General features: G+C 45.0%; 1 protein-coding gene across 1 annotated transcript; it reads right to left on the reverse strand.

The window, feature by feature from the left end:
• Positions 1-972: 972 nt before the first annotated feature.
• Positions 973-26,473, reverse strand: SLC6A7 (solute carrier family 6 member 7). Its single transcript, XM_069102628.1, has 13 exons — positions 26,294-26,473; positions 21,990-22,121; positions 20,552-20,786; positions 19,065-19,203; positions 18,310-18,444; positions 17,653-17,756; positions 17,365-17,489; positions 13,405-13,517; positions 13,168-13,299; positions 12,704-12,803; positions 10,332-10,432; positions 9,811-9,978; positions 973-5,557 (listed from the first exon to the last, which is right to left on the reverse strand). The coding sequence occupies exons 1-13, from the start codon at positions 26,454-26,456 to the stop codon at positions 5,351-5,353; spliced, it is 1,854 nt and encodes a 617-aa protein (XP_068958729.1). The 5' UTR covers positions 26,457-26,473; the 3' UTR covers positions 973-5,350.
• Positions 26,474-27,708: the final 1,235 nt, after the last annotated feature.

Raw genomic sequence — 27,708 nt, forward strand, 5'->3', positions numbered from 1 at the left:
TCACTAGCTTGAAATAGCACACAGTTTGGAGAAAAGATAGAGGCAAGATCCTAACTCATGGGCACCATTAAAAGAAAGCTATATGAACCCATCGAGATGGGAATGCAAGTGTTTGGACCTTTGAGCAGGAAGAGGGATCTCAGACATCGCTTCTCCCACTAGGTCCTTAATAAAAACTGGTTAATTTGACTTCACTGGACTCAATGGGAGGTCCATTGGTATCAGGCTGACTTCAGACATACCCCAACCCAGTTAGGGACATTGTTGTTCTTCAGTTGTTTTTCAGTCATGACTGACTGTTCCTGACCCCATTTGGGGTTTTCTTGGCAGAGATACTGGAGTGGCCTGCCATTTCCTTCTCCAGCTCCTTTTACAGATGAGGAAACTGAGGCAAACAGGGTTAGGTGACTTGCCTGGGGTCACACAGCTAGCTAGTGTCTGAGGCCAGATTTTAACTCAGGGAGATGAGTCTTCCTGACCCCAGGCCTGGTGCTCTAAGTACTGAGCCACCTACTTGTCCCTTGGGACGTTAGAGAAACCAAAAGCCCTCTGAAGTGGAATTCTGTATATCTGAGAAGGTATCTTTATTGGCCTACGCCCACGACATTGACCAAGGGCATCAGATAAGATTTCTGTTTATCTCTATAATGAAAATAGTTCTTGGTATAATATAATAGAAAGGGCGCTGGATTTAAAGGAAAGAAATTTGGTTTCTGGTCCCAGATCTACCACTAACTGGCTGTGCATCTTTAAGCAATTCACTTTCCTTTTCTCGGCTTTTATCTTTCAAATGGGTAGAATAGACCAGAGAGCTTCTGAGATGTCTTACTCTAGCTCTGATATTCTCTCTTCTAAGGCCTCTTCCATTTCCAACATCTATGGCCCTGTGTATTTACTAGCCTCTCCTGAGAGCCAGGTTAGAAAAGGGAGAGGAAAGGTTATTTTAGAAATCAGGCACACAAGGAAAAGATGTCTGGAAGGCTACTCACTGAGTGTTTATTAACACTGAACTAACAGAACGTGGACAGTCAAAAGAACAGAACACACCGGGAGGAGGGGTATGGTTCACAGAAGACCACAACTGCACTGTTCAACTATACCTTAAAGGAGAGTGCCCTGCACCCCTTGTAGAATACTATTTGCAAAAGACAAGCTGCCTCACAGAGATGTGCACCTGCTATCAGGTCCCAATAGTTCAAGGGGCTTAGATACCACCTGGAAGATTTCCCTTCCCTAGACAGAGTGAGAAATGCCCAAGTACTGGGATAAGCACACTGAGTTCTGGATTCTTTCTCTCTACTTAGTACCCTCAATATTTCCACCTCAGGGGACTGGAACACCAAGGTTGGGAAGAGGGCCTGAGTCAGGCAAAGTCTCTGCCAGTTTGCCCTTTGGTAGGCAAGGGAGCATCTCCCATGGGTGCCTGGGGTGGGATTGGGAGCAGTGACCTAGGCAACCACCCCTCCGCCCCCACCAAGCATGGATAACTCTGTCAAGGAATTTCTGTATGGTTTCTGAGTATTTTTGGCCACATAGATGAGGAAGGAGGGGTAGACTCTTAGTATCATTGCCTATGTGGTTGCTTGTGCCCTGGGGTTGGGTAAATAGTATATGGAAGAGAGGTCCAGGATTGGACTGCTGTTTTGGGGGACTGGATGTCATCTGAGCTGACCCAATGCTAGAAACATTTATTAAGCACCAACTATGTACAGTGTTCTGTACTAGGTGCTGAGTGGGATACAAAATTAAGAAAACATGGCCCCCATCCTTGTAGAGCTTACAGTCCAGCAGAAGGATATAAGATGTGCTCAAATAACTATATTACTACTCAAAAATGGTGAGATTTCCTTAATATTGGTTTTCTCTATATCAACACATCACAGACCCTCCATGTCTTGTCAGGCAAGTGATGAACCTTTAATGATTAACTAGGTTGGTTCTCAGATGAGGAACACAAGTCTGGCATGGGTCCCATAGACAAATAGCTATGTAAAATACTACAGAAGTGCATCAGAAAAGTACAAAGTGCTATGTGAGGGGCCAGAAAGAGAAAAGGGGGCATTAGAGAAGGCTTCTTAGAGGAGGAGGTGGCATCATAAGTGACTGGAAATTCAACAAGTGGGTCTTCTACACCCAGCTTTCAGGCCTCTGGGCAGCATTTTCAGATCCACAACCTTATCCTGCCCCAGGGCAAGGGCCCATTTGGCCTTCCCTATGGTTGGAGAAGGGACCAAGTGCTTCCCTTAGCTGCTATCTGTGAGGAAAGTCATGGAGACAGGAAAGCATGGAGGATGTTTGGAAAGGGGAGACCAGTATAATATGAGAAGGTTGGAAAGGTGTAGTAAGTGTGGTGTATCAGGTTCTGAGTGAGAGAAGTTGTCTAGAAGGTCAGGCAAAGGAGTTGGAATTCTTTGTTCCTGTTCAGTCATTTCAATTGTGTCTACCTCTTCGTGACCTCATTTGGGGGTTTCTTGGCAAAGCTACTGGAGTGGTTTACTAATTCCTTCTCCTGCTCATTTTACAGATGAGGAAACTGAGACAAACAGGGTTAAGTGATTTGCCCAGGGTCAGTTAGTGTCTGAGTTCACATTTGAATTCAGGTCCTCCTGACCCCAGGCCCAGTGCTCTGTCCACTGTGCCACACAACTGTCCCCAGTCAGAATTCTACTGAGCAGAAATTTTGAGCAAAGAGGTCATATAACCTGATTTATGCCTAAGACATCTGGGAGAGATGTGAAGGAAGGGCTGAGAGGGGGACACAGGGAAATGGAAAGAAGCTATTGCAGTAGTGTGGGTGGAAAAGAGGGCCTGTATCATGATGGTGGCAGTGGAATAGAGAAGAGGGGACTGAGGCAAAAGATATCGTAGAGGTAGAATTGAAAAGGACTTTGTAACTTTGGGGAATGCCATGGGAGAAGGAAGAGTGAAAAATAACCCTGAGGTTAGGGACATGGAAGAATAGGACTCGACTGAAGCACTGCAAACTCCAATCTCTTCTTCCCTCATCTCCAAGGTGACCCACTGATAGCTGTCTGTTCAAAGCAGAAGAGGACAATTCTTCTCACATTCAGTGAATTTAGTGACCAAAATAATGAAGTTAGGAAAATAAGGTGTGGTGTGGGTGTGGGGAGGGTGGAGACATAGAAGTTCAAGTTTGTCCAAGTTGGATTTGAAGTGCTTCTAGGACACAGAGATAGACTCCATCCACCTAGATAAGAAGATATGGCTCTGAAGATCAGAGTGGGAGGCAGGACAGGGGGTATAGGTATGGAAGTGATTACTGAAGCCACAGGAGCGATGAAATCAGTAAAAGAGAAGCACATGGAGAGAAGAGAAGAGAAGAGAAGAGAAGAGAAGAGAAGAGAAGAGAAGAGAGGGGATAAGGAGAGAACCTTGGGAAGTACCCATCTTTAGGACCTTGGGAAGAGGGCAGAACTCAGGAGACAAAAAGTGGGGAGAGAGCTAGGATAGTTCAGTGTCCTGGGAACCAAAGGAGAAAGGATCTTCTAGATGGGAGGCAGTGGTTAAGTACCACACCCTTTAGGGAGGTCAAAGACAAGGAGGAAAGAAAAAGGCCATTCGATTCAGTGACTAGGGAGGTCACTGACACAAGCCAGATTGCAGAGGGTAGAGAAGAGAGTGGGTGGTTAGGAATGGGAGCCATGCATATGGACAACTGCTTCAAAAGATTTGTCAGGGAAGGGAAGGGGAGAGAAGGGACCGTAGTCAGAGGAGGCGGAAGGGCTAGGAGACTCTCTGAGTTCCAGGGAGCTTGGAGAATGTTTGTAGGGTCTTGGAAAGAGGCCAATCAATGAAAGATTGAAGATGCCTGAAGAACAATGGGTGATTGCTAGAGAAGGGCCGGGAGGAAGCAGGAGGAGGGGGTCATAGGATTAGCATCTGTAGGAAATAAGGGATACTTCCTCCTCTGATTTGGGAAGGAAAGGAGGACAGGGGAACTCAGAAGGGGAGCTCCTGTCAGAGGGCCTCAATCTTCTCAGGGAAGTAGGAGGCTAAATCATCTGTTGTAAGTGTGGGAGGGGGAATGGAGGTTGGAAGAGAAGAGAAGGTCTAGAACAGTTGCTATGGGGACCAATACTGAGCCCTCTATTGTCTCCCTGACAACATAAGTGTGAAGTCACATATGGACCTTTCATCTCAGACTCCTCTGGTCTGGATCCCAGGCAGCATCACTGCTGGGGACCCCTCTTGCCATAGCTTACTTCTCTGATTCTGCTCTTCCTTTTCTTTCTTCTCCCTGCTGGTATTTGGCTTCCTTCATCCAATTCAACTTGTACACAGGGACATTCAACTTCCTAATGCCCTGCTCCCCATAACATCTTCAATGGCTCCCTATTGCCTCCGCCGCATTTCAGGTTCTCTCCCATTTGGTTACATCCCTCTCTCCTCCCTTTAAGTTCATCTTCCCCTTCTGTTCTAGCCAGGTCCGCTTCCTCCCTATCCTAAACTTTGACTCAGGTTGTTTCTTCTGCCTGCAGATGCTGCCAACCCTGATCCTAATCCTTAGCCAAATCCTACTTATCCTTATGGGTCCATCACAATCCCTGCATCCTGTAGGAAGCTTTCCTAAATCATTCAGATTCATTGCCATCTCTCCCACCTCTGAATTCCTATCATGCTGACTATAGAAATCTGGCATATTTTTGTGCTTGCTGCCTTGTTTCTCCAGCTTTCCTGTAAGCTCTTGGGGACAGGGACCATGTCCTGTACTCCTTTATTTCCCACAATCTAGCACAAGGCTAGGCCTACAAGAAATGCTCAGTGAATGGAATAGCTGTGGTCCAGTACACTGGGAAACAAGAAGGATTCCCTTGGATCCTTCGGTCTCAAGTGCTGAACAGATATAGGTGGATGACCCAAGTTGCCAGCAGGTCAATGGCTGCGCTAAACCCCTGCTCCAAGCATCTTTATGGGCTCCACTGCCCTGCTTCCCAGGTCACAAAGGAGAGATTCCCTGCTGTAGTGTGGGTTTGGGTCAGTTCTCTGGGCCACAGTATAGGTATATAAGGAGAGTCCAGAGCGGGGAATGGGAGAAGTCAGGAATGATTGTTTTGTTGGTGACCCGGGCCCAAAGGAGATGTGTGGACAGTGAGGATGGAAAACAATTCAAGCAGGACAGGGCCTGATTTCTGACCACACCTAAGACAGAAAAGATCATCCTGTCCCATTTACTCCCAGGGACCCACAGGAACATATCCACACACAGCCTCTAGGCCCTGGGACAGAAGTTTCAGAATCACAGTATTACTCTGCTCAAGGGGGAGAGCCCGTGGGGCCCACAGTACTGCCCTCAGCAATCCTCTGTCCCAGGGACCCTGCTCCCCATCCCTCACATCATGGACTCCTCTTCTTCAATCTCTCGGTCCACCTCAATGGCTGTGTTCTCGAAGCTGGTGATGCCACCATATTTCCTCATGTGGACCATCAGAGGCTTGGGGGACTGGCTACCCGCCAGGGTGGCCACATACATGCCTGTCCTGTTCTCCTCCAGAGAAGGGCCCCAGTCCATGGCTGGACGGCTGGCTTGCTGGATCCTCTGGGAATAGAGGAAGAAGAAGAGGGGTCATTTGACTTCTCCCTCAACTATCCAGAGATGAAAGGAGGGGAAATACCTTCTCTCCCCTGAACCATCTGGGTTCTACCCCAAGATGAAAGCCCCTAGGGCAGAATCCAAGGGCTCAGGCATCTCTTCCTTTGCCCCATGCTTGGGGAATTGATAAAAATATGGTTGCTACCTCCAATCCCAGCAGCCTTTGGCAATGACTGACAACCTTTCATTTACATCCCTCCTCCCACAAGCCAAGGCTGAGGACCTTTTCTGTCCTTATGGACTCTTCCCTCTTAGGAGATCTAGGGGTGCCTAAAAGGACCCACTCCAGGCCTCGCTCTCCTTTCTAGACTCCATTTTTATCATCCATGCCAAGGACTGTTGTATGTGATTCATGAACCAAGCAGGAGGAATCCGTCATGGTACTCACTCCTTTGAAGAATAAGACAGACTTTTTTGAACATGGTCAGTGTGAGAATTTGTTTTGCTTGAGGAAGCATATTTTTTACAAGGGTTTAATTTTTCTTTCTTTTTGTTTTTTTTCCCAATGGAGGATAGATGGGAGGGAGGGAAAATGAATTTTTGTTCATTGAAAACAATAAAATTAAATTTTAGGGGAGGCCAGGTAGCACAGAGAGTAAGAGCACCGGCTCCAGTGTCAGATTGACCTGGAGATCGAATCCTGGGCTCAGACACTTAGCACCCACCCAGAAACACCTGGCCGTGTAACCTTGAGCAAGTTACTTAACCCCAATTGCTTAGGGGTGGCCAGGTGGCTCAGCAAGTAAGAGTGCTGGCTCCAGTGTCAGGATGACCTGGGGATCAAATCTGGGCTCAGATACTTAGCACCACACCCAGAAATAACTGGCCATGTAACCTTGAGCAAGTTACTTAATCCCGACTGCTTTAAAAAAATTTTTTTTAAATTAAATTTTAAAAAGTACCCTCACCCTCAGAGCCAAAGAATAATAATAGTGAGCATTTATATAGCACTTTAAGGTTTGCAAAGCACCTTATAAATGTTCTCTCATTTTATATTCACAGTAACTCTGTGAGGTAGGTGCTATTATTAGCTCCATTTTACAGTTGAGGAACAGAAGGCTGACAGGGGTTAAATAGCTTTCCTGGAGTCACATAGCTTGAACTCTGGTCTTCCTAGCTCCACATCCAGCATTCTAGCCACACTGTGCCACCCTAGCTGCCTTAACTAGAGACCAAAGGGCCCTTAGATCATTTAATTCCAACTCTTTATTTTGTAGATGAAACAGACCTAGGGAAGGGCAAAGGTAGCTGCTGATCTTAAAACTTAGGCATTTGCTGACCCCATAACCTTTAGTGGGCAGGGCTAGGCCATCTGGATGGATTCCAGACAATGGACAAACTTATAGGTCTAGAAGGCACTGTATTGCAGTGGGAAGAATGCTGAAATGAGTCAGAGAATCTGGGTTCAAATTAGGGCACTGCTGTCACATAGGTAACCTCGAGTAAGTCACTTAATTTCTCTAGGGCCCAGCTCTCTCATCTGTAAAATTGAGGATTGAATTATATGATCTTGAAGGTCCCTTCCATTTCTAAATCTATGACCCTATGACTATCATGGCCCATGTACTAGAATTGGGTGTCTTCACATAAGATTCCTTCTCTTGGTCTAACCATCCTCTTGCTCCTAGTAAGGCAAACTGGGCACCAGAATGCCTTGGCAGCTTCTGGCCACCAAAGTCATCCTTATAGCTCAAGAGAGTATGGGCTAAGCCTGGGGGCCTCACCCCAAGACTCTCTAACCCTGTTCTTTGAACGTAGTGAATCCAAACACTATCTGGCAAACAGTTCAACCATGGCATAAGAGATATGGCCATAAACAAGTCATTTGGTTCTTTGGCCCTTGTTCATCTGTAACTTGAAGGAGTCAGAGCAAGGTTCCTTTCATTTCCAAAGTTCTGGGTTTCTAAAACTTGGCTGGGAAAGTGAATGGGTCTTGGCTAGAGCTCTCACCAGTAATGGCAGCAGAATCAGGAGATGCCCAACAGAGGGCACCCTAAACACACAGAGCTCACCATAAGGAGAGGTCAAGAAAGCATGCAACTGAAAAGAGCTTTGGCAATTATCTAGTTTGCCTCATTTCACAGATGAGAAAACTGAGGTGTAGAGCAGAACAAAGACCAAGATCACAAAGTGAATCCTTAGCAGAGCCTACACATCTGATTCCTAGATCCAGGAGACTAGCCCCTTTCCTTGATTACGCAATGGTCTTAGTACAGGCTAGTAAGGAGAGAAGTAAAAGTTGGGAAAGTGGGAAGAACACCGGAAGCCCAGTGTTTCAAAAACCCAATAACAGACCCCATTGGGGAAAGGACTCCCTCTTCAACAAAAGCTGATGAGAAAACTCGAAAGAGTTTGACAGAAAATGGGCTCAGAACAGCACGTAACACTCTATAGCACCATGAACTCTAAGTGGATATATGACCTAGGTATAAAAGATTCCATTATGATAATATAATTAGAGCCTGGAAGGTGGTCCCTTTCAAACATACGGTCAAGGAATTATCAAACAATTATGGGATTCTGGTGGGCATGAAAGACAAAAGAGCATTTCAATTACATAAAATTAAAAAGCTTCCCCTTCCACCCCATGAACAGTCAATCCACAGAGAATAGGAAGAAAAATAGATAAGTAGGGGGAAAAAATCTTTGAGAAAGATATCTGTAATAAAAGTACATTATGCAAAATATATAGGAACAAATATGACTAAGAATCATTCTCTAATAGGTAAGTGGTTAAGGGACAAATAATAAAAAAGCCTTCATAGATTTAGAAGAAATAGCCCAGAGGTTTAATGACTTGCCCAGAGACAGCTAGGTAGTAAACATCATCTATGGAATTTGAAGCCTGGTGTTCTGTTGACAGAGCCAAGTCTCCCAGAAAAAATGTAAATGGTTATAACATTTTTAAAGCTCAAATGACTAATAATAGAAGAAATGAAAATTTAAAAAATTCTGAGGTTTCACACCACAGTCATTAAATTGGCAAAGATGATAAAAATGGAAATAGTTAATTTTGGAGGTATCAGAGAAAGACAATAATAGCAATTATATAGTGCTTTAAAATTTGAGAAGCCCTTTACATCTGTTATCTCATTTGATCCTCACAGAAAACCTGTGAATTAAATGCTAATATTATCCCCATTTTACAAATGAGGAAACTGAAGTCAAGAGAAGTTAAGTGACTTGTCTTAAATGCCTGAGGCAATATTTGAACTCAGTACCACCTGTCTCCAAGTACAACACTTGATTCCTATGCCACTTAGCATAGAATTACATTATTGGTGGAGCTGCAAATTGGTAAAACCTTTAGGCAAAGTAATTTGGGGGAATAGTCAATCAACAGCTCATATCCCTTGATCAGACAATTCCACTGTGGGGTATATGCTTAATGAAGTTTAATGACTGAAAGCAAAGTTCTAGATATAACAAAATATTCATGGTAGTCCCCTTTGTAGTGGCAAAAATCTAGAAATAAAATGAATATCCACCAACTGGAAAACAGCTGAACAACATGTGGTATATGAATGTCATGGAATATTACTGAATTCTAAGAAATGACAAAAAAAGAGGAATTCTGAGAGATGTACAAAGACAGGGTTACATAGGACAACAGACTGAGAATGAAGAAAGGACTTAAGGGGCCCCTTTTTCCAACCATACCATTTTACAGATGAGTAAAGAGGCCCAGAGAGTTTAAATGACTTAGCCAAGGTCACATTTGTATTAAGTGGTTCAGTAGGAAGAATTTGGATCAAATATCTCTAAGATACTTCTCAACTTTATCATTCTGTGAAACTTTGTTAAACAGGGAAGGAGCCCCATGCCCCATGGGAAGGATCTTTCCCAGTCTCTGATGCCATCCTCTATCCCTTCCACCTTGGACTTCATCTGAGCCTAGGCTGGGTTTCATCCTTCAGGTAAGTGGTCAAGAGGTCATCTGCCCTGTGTCCTTCTCCCTGGTGGGGTTCTCTCTTTAAGAAGAAAACTACCCTTGGATCACAGAGTACTGGAAGGGAGGTTAGCAATGATCTAGAAAGGGTAACTCTTTCATAAACATACCCAACATTTTAGAGAGCTGAAATTTAAACCCAAGTCTTCAGACTCCAGATTCAATACTCTTTTCATTACCCCACAATGGGAATGGGGATAGTAGACATGGGACTGGGGTTGAGTTCAAGGTCAACCAGGAAGGGACTCACCTCCCACAGTGTCCCCTCTTCCTTGAGCACAGCGGCTAGCATACAAGCAGGAATCACTATGCAAGACAGGAGACCCATCAAGATGCCCAGGAGCTCGGCCCAGTATGGGAACCGGTAAGTGCCGTATTCCGAGGGTTGGTATTTCACAACACTGTATACCAGCAGAGCCTGTGGAGTAGTCACCCTAGCAGTTACCATTCTGTCCCCAGATACCCCAGCCCAACCCTGGACCAAGCATTTAAAGCATTTAGCACTGAATCAGTCTAGCACAGGCCTGGAGTCCATGTAGGACTGGTAAATATATAAGGGCTGGGGAACCTGGACCTGACTGATCCTGGAAGCACCACCCCCTGGTTATCTCCCTCTAACCCTCATTCATGGGAAGGGAAGTCCTTACTAGACTATCTGCCTTAAAGGTGCATCTGTCCTTAGTCCCCCGTCTTAAGGGAGAAAGGGGACCCAAGATAGCCAACATATCTCCCTTTGTTTCTATGGGGCCTGATCCCTAGTCTCCCAGTTACCATCAGGGTGGCTGGAGACAGGAACATCCAACAGGCCTTAAAATACAGACCAGGTTTGAAGCCTAGCATCATGTGAATGTCCCGACAAAACCTTTGGATACCTGAAAGGGAAAAAGAATATCAGCTGGATGGGGGAAAGGTGTTTCTAGAGGGGTTAGAGACCTCTTTCTGGCCACTTGGTGACAATCTTGGAGGGATCAAACTTCAGCCAAATATACTTTATCACAAGCAGCAGTAGGGGTCACAGTAGAACAGGAATACTGATATACAAAGGAGGAGAGGTGCTGACCCTTGTTCCAGGATCAGAAAGATGGGAAATATAAACCAGGGATCTCAGCACCTGGATAGCTCTTCCTCTATCCAGCTCCTGCCTTCTCCTACTCAAAGTGGCAGCTGCAGAGTTGGGATTGGCCTGGGTCAAGGAATCAGTTGGGCCACAAATTTTGAGCTGTAAGAGCTTTTTTTTTTTTAGCTCAATCCTCTCATTTTACTGAAGGAGAAAACACCTAAGAAAAATCTAGAGGGGTTAAGTGATTTGCCTGTAGTCAGTGACATACACAGCAGATCAGTAGAGAGCTTTGTGCTACCCCCAAAGAGGTTCGAATCTAAGCACTTGAATTTAACTTCTGGGTTTTCTTTAGATATTGCCTTAAGACAAAGTTGTTGTTCAGTCATTTGAGTCTTGTCTGACTCTTTATGATCTTATTTGGGGTCTTCCTGGCAAAGATACTGGAGTGGATTGACATTTCCTTCTATGGCTCATCTTATGGGTGAGGAAACTGAGGCAAACAGGATTAAGTGACTTGCCCAGGGTCACATAGCTAGTGTCTGAGGCCAGATTTGAACTCAGGAAGATGAGTCTTCCTGACTCCAGGCCTGCCACTCTATGCACTGAGCCACTGAGCTGTCCTCTGAAGACAATGGGGAAGCTTAAATTTGAGTACCAAACATTCTCTTTAAATGACAGCATTGGCTTGTCTATAGACCTCAAAAGGTCTGGGAGGAGCTGGACACCCAGCCTGCTCAGTGACTATTTTCATGTAATTGATTTTATTTCTTTTGTGTCTATACTTGTGAGTAAATAACTATATAGTATATATTTAAATGGTTCAGTTTCATTATGTCATGCCCCTGTTGACTGAATGCCACTGAAACTCAGCAAAGAGAGCAAGGTTGAGTTTCCTTGTGGGTGGGAGAACAAAGACTCTAATTGGATAAATATATATTCCCCATACTCCCTGAGTATGGAGACTAGTGTAAAAGGGGCAGGGCTAGGGGACAGAGGTAGTCTGCTTTCTGAGAAGCTTAGACAGCTTACAAACCTCTCAGATTCTCCCCACCCTAACTAAGCACACTGTCTAATTACAGCTGCCAAAGTGAAGGATTCTGGGACTTCCTTCTGCCCCTGATGCCTTCCCTGTGTTCCTGTATTGGCACCACCTAAGTCTTATACTGCCCTGGCTCACATCACTTACATAATTCAATTCAATCAACAAGTTTTTATTAAGTGCTCTGTGCAATGGAGAAGTTAAAGATAGCTCTATGTAGTTTGGAGGAGTCTTCCTTCCCTTCTCTCACTCTCTCTCTCTCTCTCTCTCTCTCTCTCTCTCTCTCTCTCTCTCTCATCACGTCTGTTCTTCTGTTTACACTTCTGTTCTATCATCATACTTTGGTGCAGCTGTGATAAGTGTGCCTGTATTCTATCTTCCTAAGTGGATTCTAAATTACTTTTAGCCTGTAAGCAGGTCTTCTCTTTCTTTCTTTCTTTCTTTTTTTATCATCTTCCCTCAGGGTCTAAAATGGTGTGTTAAGTACATAACAAGCAGTGACGGTAAGCCATAGGCTCTGGATTCCCCAGGTTCAGAACAAGTGGGCAGTAGTTATATCCTTTTAAGTCCCCAGTCTTTTTCTCTGGGCCCCTCCAGAGTCTTACTCACAGAGGGGAATCTCTTATATTTCCCTGAAAAGAAGTAACTCCAGTGCCCAGAGTGCCTACCCACAGCTCTGAATTCTAACTCATTCCCAATCTGTTTTAGTCAATTGAATTTTCTATGACCCAGCAAGGGGAATTTGTGCCTCCTAGTTCTTAAAGTGGTCTGGTTTCTCTCCAGCCATCCCAACATCACATATACATCTATACTGGTAATCCTTCCTTTTCCTTGGTCATTACCTTTCATCTCCTAACTCCCTTCAGAAACTGACAAAGGGACACAAGGAAACTTAGGAATTCTGGAATCAGGTCCCCAGACATCCCCTGTGAAGGGGATGCCTTTTTCCTTGTGGGGGTGGGGGAAGGGGAACAGGATTTACATCCCATGGACAATCCTGACCCAGCCTATTCTCCACTTCACTGAGGACTGGGCCTTCCTTACCGTACACACGGGTAACTGTGAGGCAGGTTGTGATCACCACCACCATGAGCCCAAAGCCAGCACTGTAGTCATCCAGCAGGACCAACCAGTACATGCCTCCCTAGAACACAAGCCAAGGTTCATGGACCTTGCCCTTTCTGGGGAGGCCTCACCTGGGGAGATCTCTTCCATAGAGGATGTAGGGAGGAAGTAGGCGGTCTAGGAGAGGGGAATGACATCAGCTATGGGAGTGTGTTGGGGCAGGGGGGATAGAGATGAGACCCTCTTCCCTTCCAAAGAAAGAAAACAGGTTTATAATTGAAATGAGACGTTGCCCAATTGTCTGGGTCAGCCTAGTCCTGGCTCCAGCAAGAGCAGCTGACCACTATAGATTGCCTCAGGGTTGAAGGGGAGACTTATGGGAAGGAGGAGGTGTGTGAAGGGGGACATTCCCTCCCACTGCCCATTTCATTCCAGAAGCTCACGTCTGTGGTGAGGATGAGGCCCATCAGAAACATGGCCACACAGATGGTGCCAGAGAAGATGGCCTTCTTGGGCCGCAGGTAGTAAGGGAATTCATCCGTCAAAGCTGTTACGATGGTTTCTAGGAAGGCAAACTGTAAGGAAAGGGGGAGTGCATTATAAAGTCTGTCAGTGAAATGGGGGAATGGGGGGAAATCTGGACTTTCTGCTATCCAAGTTCCCCTGCTGAGTATGCTTACCTGACTATCCAGGCCTAGGGTTAGCAGCATGAAAAAGAAGAGAAAAGACCAGAATGGGGACAGGGGGAGCATCGTCATGGCCTGGGGGTAGACCACAAATGCCAGGCCAGGTCCTGGATGACAAAAACAGAGGGTATAAGGTTAATGGCAGCCCAAACATCCAGAACAGGTCTTTTCACTGCTGCCTATGCCTAGATGGTCCCTGAGCCTTTTCTCCCTCATGCCAATCTTTTTCTTATTCCCCTGCCCCTATAAAGGGGCATAGAGAGTCTGGAATCAGAGAGTGCAGAGGGATGGTGAAGATTATCTAATTTAATCCTATTTTTTTTATTATTACAAAGAAGGAAACTGTGGTTCAGAGAGGGAAAGGAATTTTGCCAGGGTCACACAGGTAACAGTGCTGGGATTAATGGGTTCTTTGATTTCAAATCCAGATTTCTTTTCACTTGGCCTGCTATCTCTCTCACTGGGGTTTACCAAGACATGAATGAAACTTTAGGACAGGGGTCGGGTGGAAAATCAAGTTCTGGGGGCTCATTCTCCTTGTAGAAGATACTCAGGTCATTTTTCTATTCTGTCTCACTTTCCCCATCTGTCAGTCAGCCAGTTGGTCAATAAGAATTTATTAAGTGCATCCTGTGTGCCAGGTACTGTGCTAAGCACTGGGGAATACAAGGAAAGGCAACAAACAAAAATCCAGTACCCCACTACTATAGAGCTCATAGCCTAATGGAGAGGTGACATGCAAGTGACTGTGGACAAACAAGATATATGCAGGATGAATCCAAAAGAAGGCCCTAGCATGAAGGGAGATCAGGAAAAGCTTCCTGTGGAAAGTGAAATTTTAGGGGCAGCTAGGTATCACAGTGGATAGGGGATAGTTAGCCCTGGAGTCAGGAGGACCTGAGTTCAAATCCAGCCTCAGACACTTGACACACCCTACTAGCTGTGTGATCTTGGACAAGTCACTTAACCCCAATTGCCTGCCTTCCCCCTTAAAAAAAAAAAGGCAAAAAAAGGTGAAATTTGAACCTGGACTTGAAGGCAGCCAGAGAAGGCAGGAGGTGGAGAGGAGAGGGAGGGAGGGAATTCTAGGCATGGGAGCTAGGGGTGATACAGCCAATGAAAATACCTGAAGTTAGGAAATCTACAAAATGTGCTGTAAATCTAAAAAAATGGGCTGTCAGAGAGTAATACTACATCTCTCATGCACAGCTCACAGAACTCATGCAAAACTCGGGAACAGATACAAGCCCTGTGGACTCTTCTTAGGCCCTTCACTGATGGACAGCTCTGTAACCTGAAGGTGAGCCAGCTCCATACTGCCCTGGCCTCTGGCAATCCCAGAGATGCCTGTTCCCTCTTGTCACGTGTTTCCACACAGGCCTTTTCTTCCCAAGTCTTCTCTAGCACTTTCCTACATGCATAAAACCTAATCTATTTTCCCAGACTTCAAGCCACCTCTTCTTTGGAAGAGCCTGTCTGAATGTTCACTTGACTGGGTATCTCTGCAATGCCTGCCACAGAATGGAGTACCCGACTTGGAGTCAAGTCCAGTCCTCATTGAGGTGGTGGATAGAGTGTTAGACTTGGGGTCAGGAAGATCCAAGTTCAAATCTGGACTTAGTAGCTATGTGACCCTGGGGAAGTCACTTAATCTCTATTTGTCTCATTTTCTTCAACTGCAAAATGAGGATAATAATAGCACCTATTTCCCAGGGCTCTTGTGAAGATTAAATGAGAGATTATTTGGAAAGCACTTAGCTCAGTGACCGGCACATAATAATAGGTGCTTTAGAAATACTTTATCCCTTTCTGACTATATGACCCTGGACAAGTAATTCAACCTTTTTGCCTCAAGGATCAAAAAGCTATGAGGGGTCCAGTGGATAGAGCACTGGCCTTGGAATCAGGAGGACCTGAGTTCAAATCTGATCTCAGACACTTATTAGCTGTGTGGCCCTGGGGCTTAAAGAAAAAAAAGTTACTATTATTACTATATTATATAATATACAGTTTTATACTAATTTGATATGCTACATTGAAAGTAAGCTAGCATTGTCCATTTTCATACTCCTTTGCTTGCATGGACATATGTCTATGCTCCAAATTTTAACCATCATTCTACAAGGTAGGTCTGTTACAGCTGGATACAGGCCTCCTCAATGGTGGCTAGTCCAGAAACCTAGGCGACTTTGTCCTCACCCTAAAAATACATTTTAATGTGTGGTTGTTGGAACTAGAGTTACAGACAGCTGGGGTGGGAGTGGGTGAGGGGTGGATATTGTCTACTTGCCACCCACAATTTCCTTCCCCACTGCTGGAGTCTCTGAAGGTTCCCAACCCCTGCTTATTGTGTCCCACAGTCCCATCTACTGCTTCAGACCCCCTTGCAGATCCCATGGGTATAATCCGCTGGAGTTTTTCTTGGGAGATGAAGGAAAGCATTAGTCTGGTAGGAAGCCCTTCTCTCCTGCTAGGTCTGAATCAGTTTTTGTAGTTAGCAACTATGTCTGCCTCTCTTTTTCCTCAGAGTATCTGTTTGGCCTCCCATAAACACCAGGAAATTTAAAATTATAATAAAATAAAGGAAACCAACATGGCAAATTGGAAGGAACACAGGCATATGTATGAAGAGACCTGAGTTCTAGTCTCTGGTTCTGTTGTTAAGTCCCTGTATGGCTTTGGGAAAGTTATTTTCCTTCCCTAAGCTTCAATTCCCCTCTGTTTTTATATCAGGACTTGTTATGGGGAAGATTAGACTTGCTGGTACATCTCCTGAACTGACTCAGTAAGTACATAGTCTACCTCAGGAGGCATTTTAGCACATTGGAAAAAAGCACCAATTTTCATGTCAGAAGACCTAGGTTCAAATCCTGCCTTTGAGCTTACTACTTGTGCGACCTTGGATAAATCACATTACCTCCTTAAGGCTCAGTATACCCATCTGTAAAATGGGGGGATTGGATTAGATGGCCTCCAAGGCTCTTTCCAGCTTTAAATCTATGATATTATCATCCCAACAGGCTCCCACTCTCAAGAGGACTGATTTTATTATAGTTCTTAGGCCTGGTCACTGTCTTCCCTCTACTGCTATTGCTTCTCACAGTCCCACCTGGACTCATTTCCACCAACGCCCTGCCCCACCTTCACGGATGGGATGACTCCTTCACCAGGAGTCTTTGGGGCTCAGAAGGATATGATAAAATAGAAAAACACAACAACAAAAACCAAAGCAAAACAAAGGGCAAGTTTGAAAATCAGAGTGAAAGGGCCACTGTGCAGGGAAATTGGTGGGAGATGGATGGGGACAAGGTTCTTGGAAGGTAGCAGAGATGACTGAAGACCCATTTGTGATTGACATAGGTTGAAAATGCCACTTCCATAGAGAGACTTGCAGACTGCCAGATCTAGAAAAGACCTCAAAGAAAGAGTTATTAAACTTTTTTGTGTCTAACCCTTTGGCACCCTGGGTGGAATCTATGTATCCCTTCTCAGAATAATGTTTTTAAATGCAAAAACTAAAATGTGTAGGATTAAAAAGGAAAAAAAATTATGTTGAAATAAAAATTTTCTTTCTCATTTGAGTTCACAGTCACCTGGAAATCTATCTCCCAGGTTCTGGACCCCTGCCTTAGAGATAATTGAGTCCAATTTCATTATTCTTCATATGGGGAAACTGAGGACCAAAGGAGTAGAGCCATAACTCAAACAAGGACTGCATTTCTATCACAGACTTCTCCAACATCTTTCAGAAATGTGGAAGTCTCCACATAGTCTCATGCTCCAAACACACACCCAAACTTCCTTTTACATTCCCAGATCACTTCTATAGCAACTCCCTCTACACAACAAGCAAACATCCACCCATCATGTCACCCTCAAGTGTCAGACCCACACACATATGGTACCACATGCCTTATCTATGCCCAACACATTCTAAGTAGCCCATCTGTCTACCTGCTTTGGCCACCTGGTCCACAGGGACTCCCAGCTCTTGAGACATGTAGCCCAGAACGGAGAAGATGGCAAAGCCAGCCAGAATGCTGGTGATTGCATTGCCCAAGGTGACAATGAATGTGTCTCTGGGAAAGGAAGAGGGATAGGGTAGGATAGGGATCATTTGACATGAGAGGCCATGATGTCTCCTGTTTTCCCTGACCCTATGAGGGTCAGTTTGCCCACCCTCTAACTCTCCCACCCCCAGGGAAATTACCCTCTGGGAAGAGAAGGCTGCAAGGGACTGACCTGTAGATATTTTGGTGAAAGGTGTTGTAAGAGGCAAAGGTAAGGAGGCCCCCAAAGCCCACCCCCAGAGAATAGAAGATCTGCAAGGCTGCCTCAATCCATACCTGCAGGAGAAGAGTAGAGATGAGAGGGAGAGAGGAAAGAAGGAGAAAATGGGACCAGAATAAGGGAGTAGGAAGGTGACAGGAGCAGGAAAAGGAGATGAAAGGTAAGTGGAGGTAAGGGGAAAAGGGAGAAGTTGAAGAACCCTGTTGGTTAAGGAGATATGAGGGGAGAGAAGAGACAGAGAAAACTGTCCTGGAAAGTATCCCCAAAGGACAACTCTATCCTTCTTTCCTGATCTTAGGAACTGATCCTTATGGAATGCTTGCCTGCCCGCCCCATGTTTCAATCCAGCTGGCTCCCTTAGCTAGAGAAAAGAAAGGGAAACATGCAACCTAAGTACATCCTCACTATAAGAGCACCAGAACATGCATGTATCTGTACATGGGTGTAAATAACTTGAAACATCCAGAGGCCCTCTTACCTTCCATCCCTGCTCTGATTCCCTACCCCACAATATGCTAGGCTACCCCTCCTCTCTCCCTGCCCCCCCACTCCCTTCCTTTCTCTCCCCTTGTCTCCCCCCTCCCCAATCTCCTACTTTAATTCATTTACCTTGGAGGTCAGAAGGTGCTCAAACTGGGGTGTGAGATAGAACTGGATCCCTCTCCAGGCACCCTGAAGTGTCAGCCCCCGAATTAGCAGCATGAGGAGGATGAGGTATGGGAAGGTGGCTGTAAAATACACCACCTGGGAAGGAGACAAGGAGCGGGAGCCTAGGATGGAGCTGAGGAAGTGGGGCAGCTCTCCATGGTCCTGATCACCCAGGCTATGGCTAGAACGTTGAATTCCCATCAGGAAGATCTGAATTTGAATCCTACTTCAGACACTTAGCTGTATAGTCTTGGGCAAGCAATCAAACCTCTCTTGACCCCAGTTTTCTTATTTGTAAAATGAGTATAATAATAGCACCTACCTCACAGGGTCATTGTGAGGATCAAATAAGCTAATGTAAATAAAGTGATTTATGAATATCAAAATACTATATTACAATCATCTTCCTACCTGGGGCTTTTATGGGCTTTGGAAAAAGGAAGAAGTCTGCTCTGGTGGTCATTTTAGAGCTGTCTTCCCTGGAATATTTCTTTATATTCCCCTATTAGATAATGAGGTCCCTGGAAGCAAAGATTAAGTCTTTTTCATTTCAGCATCTCCCCCAAATTAGCTTAGCATAAAGCCTTGTACATGGCAGTTACTTTTCAGTATCTCTGGCTAGTTAAAGGAGAGGAGTAGCTGGAGGAACTGAAGGAACTCAGGGTCTCACAGCTCCTACCCTAACCTGAGCTAGGACAAGCCTCTCAGAGTCTCACCTTGCCAGAGGATTTTACTCCCTTGAGGATGCAGAGGAAGACGATGACCCAGGACAGTAAGAGGCAGAGACAGAGTTTCCATTGAATCTCACCTGGATCTCCAATGCCTGTACTCCCTTGGATGTGGAGGACATATCGGCTAGGGTAAAAGAAAGAGGCCTGAGTGTCCCAAGGCTGTAGTTACTATATTCTAGGACTGGATAGACATACCAACTCAAAACCCACCAGGCCACACATCCAAGACCCCAGGAACCTCAAGTCTTCCTTTAGCATCTATGCCTACCACCCACAGGGACAGAAATTATTTGAAATCCCTGAGTAGGGAAACCCTTGATCTGTTCTTACATCTGAGACATCAGATGGAAAAGGAATTGGCATTAAGTTCTGTGTAATGACAGTCTTTGGCTTAGGAAGTCAGGAGACCTAATTATAACTCACTGTCCGACCTTGACCAAGTTATTTATGTCTATGTTTCTCAATAATAAAATTCCAATTTATGCGATACTTTTCCCAAAGCATTTTCTGGACTCTAACTCTTACAATGGGCAAATATTAGAATAGAATATGAAATAGAATCCTCTATTTCCCATGGCAGTTCACTCCACTTTGGGACAATTATCATTGTTAGGAAGATTTTTCCTAATGTGGAGCCAAAATCCATCTCTCTGCAACATTCCAAAAGCTGAACAAGTCTAATCTCTCTTCCCCTGAAAACCCTAAAAATACTTGAAGAAAGCTATTGTGACATGTCCCTCTTCCTTTGTCAACACACACACTCTCAAGTCTTCTGGTTTGGCAAAATATTCCATTATATAGCCAGTAAGTCTGTTAGACCCAAGATCCAAACACAGATTTCTTGATTTCAAGTTCAGTGGCCTTTCCACTTTTTTTTGGGGGGGGGATCAAACCTATGATTTTATTGGTCACAGAGAGTCCCTTTGAAATTTATGTCTTAGAAAGTTGCCTGGGGCATTAAAAGGTTAGGTAACTTGACCAAGGTCATCTAATCAGTATGTATCAGAAGAGGGCTTGAGCCTTCTACATGGCCCTCAGCCTTTCCCACTGTCTCCATAGTATTTCCACCATATGCCATAGAAGTGTTTCTCTAATTGCTACAAGAAATCCTAAAACACCCCAAGTTCGTCTTTTTTAAAAATAACAAACCTTATGTTGTTTGTTCATAGACATTAGAAATAATGATTTTAGAGAACTTTCTAGGTTCTAGCACTGTGGGGAAGTTGGAGGATCACGATGCTATTGAGTGAAGGGAGTCTAGGGTTGCTAAGGCTCCTTTCCATCTCTAGGAGGCTCTGGTTCCAGGGCTTGTTCACAATTCCTGAGGCATCCCAACTCATAGTCCTTTGGAGTGAGGCTACAGTGCCCACTGGGACGCTGGCACACCAAAGGCCACGACCCAGGGTCTGGGCATAAGGAGCTCCCTCCTCCTTCCTCCCTCACTCCCTGAACCTTTGGCCAGCTGGCCTGACCTCCAGTACTCCTCGCTGGGGCTGACGGTGTTGGAGATGTTGAGGGGCAGTGTGCCATTGGCTTCTCTCATTGCATGGTGGTCCAGGCAGAGGTCGGTGTTCCACCAGTTACCACAGTGCTGCCAGGGAAGGTCGCTGGTTAGGGAGGCGAAGAGGTAGAACAAGACGTAGGCGATGATCATGTTGTAATAGATGGCCACCAAGGAGACGATGATGAGCATGGCCACGCCAACACCTGCAGGGCCCACACAAGGGGAGCAGTGGAGGCAGCCTCACTTCTGCCTTCTCAGACCTCCTGCTCCCTTGGCAAGCAGTCTGAGATGTGCCCCATGACTCAGACAGCCCACCAACACCCAAAGGTCCATGTCAACATGCCATGGGATTTTGGTATAGGGAGAAGGAGCATCGAACTTGAAATCTGAGGACCTGGGTTCAAATCCTGGCCCTACCCCTTACTTGCTATGTGACCTTGGACAAGATAATAAAGATAGCTACCGTGTTTCCCCGATAATAAGACCTATCCCGAAAATAAGCCCTCCCCTTACTGTGTAAGATTCCTCTAAAATAAGCCCTCCCCCAAAAATAAGCCCTATTGAGATTGCTACTGTAGTGAAGGTGATCCCCTGCACTACATGCTACATTACGGTACCCTCTGTATGCACCGTGCCCCCCCCCCCGGGTGAAACGCACGCCGCGCTCCGAGCTGCATCCAATCAGAGCTGCAGCAGTGAGCGCGTAATCCTGTTCTTTATTGAATTCATTATTGAATAAAGGTACATTTTTTTGTTCACATTTACCTGTTTATTAAAATTGCTGTCAATGTTCATTAAAATAAGCCCTCCCCTGAAAATAAGCCCTCTGGTGTTTTTCTGTCCAAAAAAATAATAAGACAGTGTCTTATTATCAGGGAAACACCGTAGTATTTATATAGCACTTTAAGGTTTGCAAAGCACTTTACAAACATTTTTATCCTTACAATAACTCTGGGAGGTAGGTGCTATTATTATCTCCATTTTATAGATGAGGAAACTGAGGCAGAGAGAGGTTAAGGAAATCACCAAGAGTGTCACATAGCTAGTAAGTATCTGAGGCCAGATTTCAACCCAGGTCTTCTGGATTGCAGGCCCAGCTCTCCATGTACTGTGCCCCCTAGCTTCCCCTGGGCCCCAGTTTCCTTATCTATAAAATGAGGAGGTTGGACTAGATGATCTCTGAGTACCCTTCAAGCTCTAAAACTATTATCTTGAAATCTCTTGTGAACTTTGACTTTTCCCCATAAGGAAAATTGCCATGATGGGATGGCAGAGACTTTTCAAAGAGCTTGGAGCCATGCTCCAGGCAAGCACTCCCTATCTCCCTTTCAGCCCTAAGTTCTGCTGGGTGGGAGAGATGCAGGAAGGCCCAAAGAATTGCTCTGCGGTATAAAAAGGGGGCCTACCTTTGAAGAGAGGGCTGATCTTCCAGACAGCAAGTGGCCCCAAGCTAGAGAACTGGCCCAGGGAGAGCTCCAGGAAGAAGAGGGGGATGCCACAGATGGTCAGCATGATGAAATAGGGCACAAGAAAGGCACCTGAAAAGACAGGACAGGGGAAGGGGAGAGACCCCAGCTGGGGACCCTTAGGGGAATCTCTTTCTCTGCACATACAGCTAAGAAGTGAAGAGGTTATGTGCTCTCTCTGCATTTCTCTCCCTTCCCTTCCCCTCTTCTCCCTTCCTCTCTTTCCCTTCTCTCCTTCCTTTTCTGTCTGTCTCTGTCCTACTGTCTCTGCCTCTTTCTGTTCCTCTTGTCTGTCTATACCCCCTGCGACCTGGTTGGTTGTCTGTGTGTGTGTGTGTGTGTGTGTCTGTCTCTGTCTCTTTTTCTTCTGTTTGTCTCTGACACTCTCCCTCCCCCCTCTTTCTCCTCCTCCCTCCCTCTTCCCTTTTCTTTCCCCATTCCTCCCACTCCTCCCACCTCCCTTCTTTCTGTGACTTTGAACAAGACACTACTCCTATCTGGACCTATTTCTTCCTCTATAAAATGAGCAGGGTGGACTTGCTGATTTCCTAGCACAGACAGGCTCTCTTCTGTTTGAAGGTCCCTCCCAGTTCTGATAGTCTATGTTCTAAAGTCCAGCTCATGTCTAACACTTCTTTCCCTGCCAGTGGATACCAGTAAGGTGTCACCACCCTTGGAGCAGTTTAACATAAACACACAAACCAGACTTGAAGTTGGGAAGCCTGAGTTACAGTCCAAGATTCTCTATTTACTAGCTGGGTAACCCTGGGCAACTTAAGCTCTCTGAGAGGCAGTTTCCCGATCTTAAAATGATGATGGTCATACTTGTATTTCTTTCTTCACAGGATTATCCTGAGGAAAGTCCTCTGTAGACTTTAAGCACTATAGAAGTAGAAGTTGTTATTATTGCATTGAGCTCATGATTTCATTAGGAGAGTGAATTCCCAATGAGGAATACCCCTTCTATCAATGCAGATCAGCACTGTTGTAAATCAGAGATTTACGGTCTTAAGAGAATTGCTGCTGCGGCTGCTGCTGTTGTTGTTTAGTGGAGTCTGACTCTTCCTGACCCCATTTGGGGTTTTCTTGGCAAAGATACTGGTGTGGTTTGCCATTTACTTCTCCAACAATTAGGTGGAGCGGTGGATAGAGTGACAGGCTTGGGTCAGGAAGACACGCCCTCCTAAGTTCAAATCTGACCTCAGACAATTACTAGCTGAGTGACTCTGGGCAAGTCACTTAACCCTGCTTGCCTCAGTTTCCTCATCTGCAAAATGAATTGGAGAAGGAAGGAGCTGGAAAAAGAATCAAAGGACCTGGCCTGGAATAGTGGTTCTACTCCTATTACCTGTGTGACTTTGGGCCAGTCTCTTCATCTCTCCCTGGGGTGGGGAACTTGCAGCCCCAAGGTCACATGTGGCCCTCTAGGTTCTCAAGTGTGGCCCTTTGACTGAATCCAAACTTCACAGAACAAATCCATTTGGATTCAGTCAAAGGGCCACACTTGAGGACCTAGAGAGCCATGTGTTATCTTGAGGCCGCAGGTTCCTCACCCCTGACAGAGCTTGGTTTGAAAAGTTAAGAAGCCTGACTAGATCTCTGAGGTACCTTCCAGTGCTAATGTATTAAGATCTGGGAGCTTCAGACTCCTCATTCATTAATTGGGTTTAATTGTTCCTATCACTCCTTTGCCAAAGGAACCTTCAATGGTTCCTTCTTGGGCTCTAAATAAAACTCAAATTTCTCAGTCTTCCATTTAGGACCCTATAAAATCTGACTCTAACCTACCTAGTCAGTAGGTAGTCAACTGAACATAGTACTCATAGGTGCTGGGTCTTGAATCAGGAAGACCTGAGCTCTAAATTTGGCCTCAGACACTTACTAGCTGTGTGGCCCTGGGCAAGTCACTTAACCTCTATCTGCCTCAGATTCCTCAACTGTAAAATGGGAATGATAACAGCACCTACCTACCAGGGGGCTGCGAGGAGCAAATGAAATAACAATCCAATGAAATAACAGTGCCTGGCATACAGTAGGCGTGTAATAAATGCTTGCTTCCTTCCTTTCCAGGCTTGCCTCTATGTACAATGTGCTGTCATAGCCACACTGGATCCCCATCTATATCTTGTTCTTCTGGCTCCCCTGCCATTAGTCACACTGTTCCTACACTCAGTCTTATTCTCCCATTATTATCTATGGCATTTCTCCTTCCCCCCAAAGACTCACCTCCTCTGAGCCTCTGAGTGATAAACTATCTTCTCCCTCCTTGGCGCTCAGCCTCTGAGGGATAAACTATCTTCTCCCTCCTTGGTGCTCACCTACATCCTTGCTTTGTACTTTTAATCTTGCATTATGGTACTTTTCTTATCCTATGTCCCCAGTAGATACTGAGTTTCTTGAGGGAAGGGACTCCATTTTGTTCATCTCTGTATTTTTCCCAGCACCAGGCACAGATATAAGGCTTAAAGCTCATTTCACATGAGGGAGAGAAATGCTTCTCACAATACAAAGTCAATCCTTTATCCTTCAAGCTGCAGGTGGGAAAGGCCTAGGCCCTAGGTGGGCCTAACCTTCCCCTCCCCCATAAATCCCAGTGGGAGGTCAGGCAGGAAGCCAAGGGGCAGGAAGAGGCTGGCCAAAGCTGTCTCAGGAAGTTATGTGGTGAGCTAGTGAGAAGAGTGGAAGGTCCTTAAGGGGGCAGGGCCTCATTTTCTTTTGACTCCTTGGGTCCTCAGCACCTAGTACAAGGCCTGGAACAAAGTCAGTGCTTAATAAACTGTTGTTGAATTGAATTGTATCGTCAGGGTATTATTGTTGTGTGGAGAAGGCATAGAATGTTAAAGTTAGAACTCAAATTCTATAAGCATAAAGCACTGACCACATAGACCTTTACCGTGCTAGGTACTGGGTATTCTAGTTAAAGGGAAAAGGCAAGCATTACCTGCCCTAAGAGCTGATGGAAATAGAAACTGTACACAGATAGGCAGCTCGGTGGTAAGGACATGGAGTCAAGAAGACCTGTGTTCAAATCCTACCTCAGACATTTAATTTATTGTATGTGTGACCTTGGGCAAATCACTTAACCTTAAGTTTTTATCATATGTAAAATGGGAACTGATAGCACCCACCTTCCAGAGTTTTTGTGAGGATGAGTTAACACATGTATGGGCTGCATTAAACAATTGCTAGATAGTGTTATTAAATGCAAGGTGATTTGAGAAGAGAGAGAGCAATAGCAACCAAGAAGTTGTTTAAGTAATTAGAAAGACATTTGAAATTTTATAGTCTAACCCTTTCGTTTTATATATAGTCTCAGAATGATGTAATTAGAAAGGTATCTGAGATTTTATAGTCCAATTCCTTCATTTTATACAGAGAGAAATAGGCCTAGAGGAATGAAGACTTGATTTGGCTAAAGTCATCCAACCAGGACCAGAACTGGAACTTGGTTCCTGTTCTCAATCCCATTATCAGAGTTCTTACCACCTTGTTGTGCGGCCCATGCCTTTTGAGTGAGGTTTTTTAGACAGAGATACCAAAATCTTAAACTGTCTCCCTTCCCCCCATGGGGGGGGGTGGGAATCAAGGCAGAGAAAGAAGAAAGTGAGGGGGGAGAAAGAGGAGAGCAGAAAGAATGGAGAGGGAGAAGAGGAAACGGAGCAAGATAGGAGAGAAAAAGGAAGAAGAAATATTGGTGACTGATAGTTGTTTTCTAGGGTTTCAGCCTTTTGCTACAGAATAAGAGTTGGGGGAAAGCTGAAAAGTCTTGGGAGCTAGAGTAGGTAAAATCATGCCTGGGATCCAGTTATCTGGTACTTTACTCTGCCCCTTCTACTCCTTCCCCCACCCCTCCCCCCAGCCTCTAATTTAAAACTGCTTTTAATTGAGTAATTATAGAATAAGCAGAAATGACACTTCACTTTACTGCCCCCACACCCTTTTATACAGAAAGAAAGAAAAAAAGAAAGAAAGAAAGAAAGAAAGAAAAAGAAAGAAAGAAAGAAAGAAAGAAAGAAAGAAAGAAAGAAAGAAGGAAGGAAGGAAAGAAAGGAAAAAAGAAAGAGAAAGGGAAAGAAAGAGAGAGAGAGAGAGATACATTGGGAAATACAAGCAAGTGAGATAGTCCCTGCCCTCAAGGAGTTTACATTCTAATGGAAGAAGACAGCACATAAAAGGGATCCACGTGGGCCACTCGGTCAGCATGACCCCACGCTTGGGCAAGAATGGGTCAAAGGGTCCCCTACCTCCTCCATTGGTGTAAGCACGATAGGGGAAGCGCCAGACATTGCCGAGGCCCACACAGTAGCCGATGCAGGAGAGGAGGAAGTCCAGCTTCCCTGTCCAGTTTCCACGGTCTGCTGTAAAGTCTACTTCCAGATCTCCATCACCCTGATCACTAGGAGTCATCAGTAGATCTGGGGTCACAGGCTGCCAACAAGAAATACCAGAAGGATGAGGGAGAAGAAGAAGAAATACAAAGGGCAGAGGTTAACCCTAACCTCATTTCACCCCACCCCCACCCCAACACTGTAGGAAGGGCAGCCTTACTACCTATACCACATTAAATGGTCCAAGTCGAATCAGCAACCATGTATTAAGTATTCACACTCTGTTCCCTCTTTTCTCTCTCCATTCTTTCTGCTCTCCTCTTTCTCCCCCCTCCCTATCTTCTTTCTTTGCCTTAATTTCTCCCCCTCCCCCACATGGGGGGAAGGGAGACAGTTCAAGATTTTGGTATCTCTGACTAAAAAAATCATTCAAAGACCTTGTACTAAGTGCTTCGGATACAAAGAAAGATAAAGACAATCCTTGCCCTCATCGAACTCACAATCAAATGGAGGAGACAACTTGGAAACAGCTTTGTGCAAACAAGACATATACCAGATGCCTCCTCTAGCTGCTTAAGTTTCTGGACATATGAATAACGAGAGCTGGAGAAACCTATGAAACACCTGGTATTAAGGACAGAAAGGAAGGAATGGCAAAGCCATGATGGCTGTCGGGAAGAGAGAGAATGTCTCCTACCAAAAGGAAGATCTAATTGGTGAGGAAGGCAGTCACATATTACTCATCTTTCCTAAGCACTTGACAATCCACCTTGTGCAGGAAAGAGTAAGTTACAAGAGAAACTTAATATCAAATCAGTCCAAGAAATCAAAAAACAAAAAAGACACCTCCTTTCTCCCTCTGTTGCCTGGGGAAATTCATGGAGGGGGCAAATCAGGTTGTATCCATGGTCAGTACTCAGTACTTAATTGAGTTGAATTAAATTTTACTATCCATCTGCTGCCTAGTACTGTTTTTTTGGCATTCCCTGAACACTCCTGTCAAATGATGGAGATGATAATGGAGGCATGCTGATGTGAAAGTGAAAGTGGTGACTGAATAGTTATTTGTGTTTGAGTTGTAGGCTCCAGGACAGGGCTTATTTTGATTACACTTTATATCACCCCAGGATGTTCTCTTGGTCAGCAACCTACGGGAGATACAAAATTTATTATTACCAAAACAGACGGCTAGATGACTTTCAACCACTACTGAGTCACGATGGCTTCTTTTCATCTATATGAAAATATTGACCTCCTTGATAAATGTTATTAAATGGGGTTAGGCAGGCAAATATTCCACTGGAATATTCCACAGTAGACCATGTCTTTAG

Source organism: Petaurus breviceps, unplaced genomic scaffold (assembly GCF_028583685.1).
Source record: "Petaurus breviceps papuanus isolate PSGF00001 unplaced genomic scaffold, PetGlider_PUasm1.0 551, whole genome shotgun sequence".
In the NCBI taxonomy this organism is placed as follows: domain Eukaryota; kingdom Metazoa; phylum Chordata; class Mammalia; order Diprotodontia; family Petauridae; genus Petaurus; species Petaurus breviceps.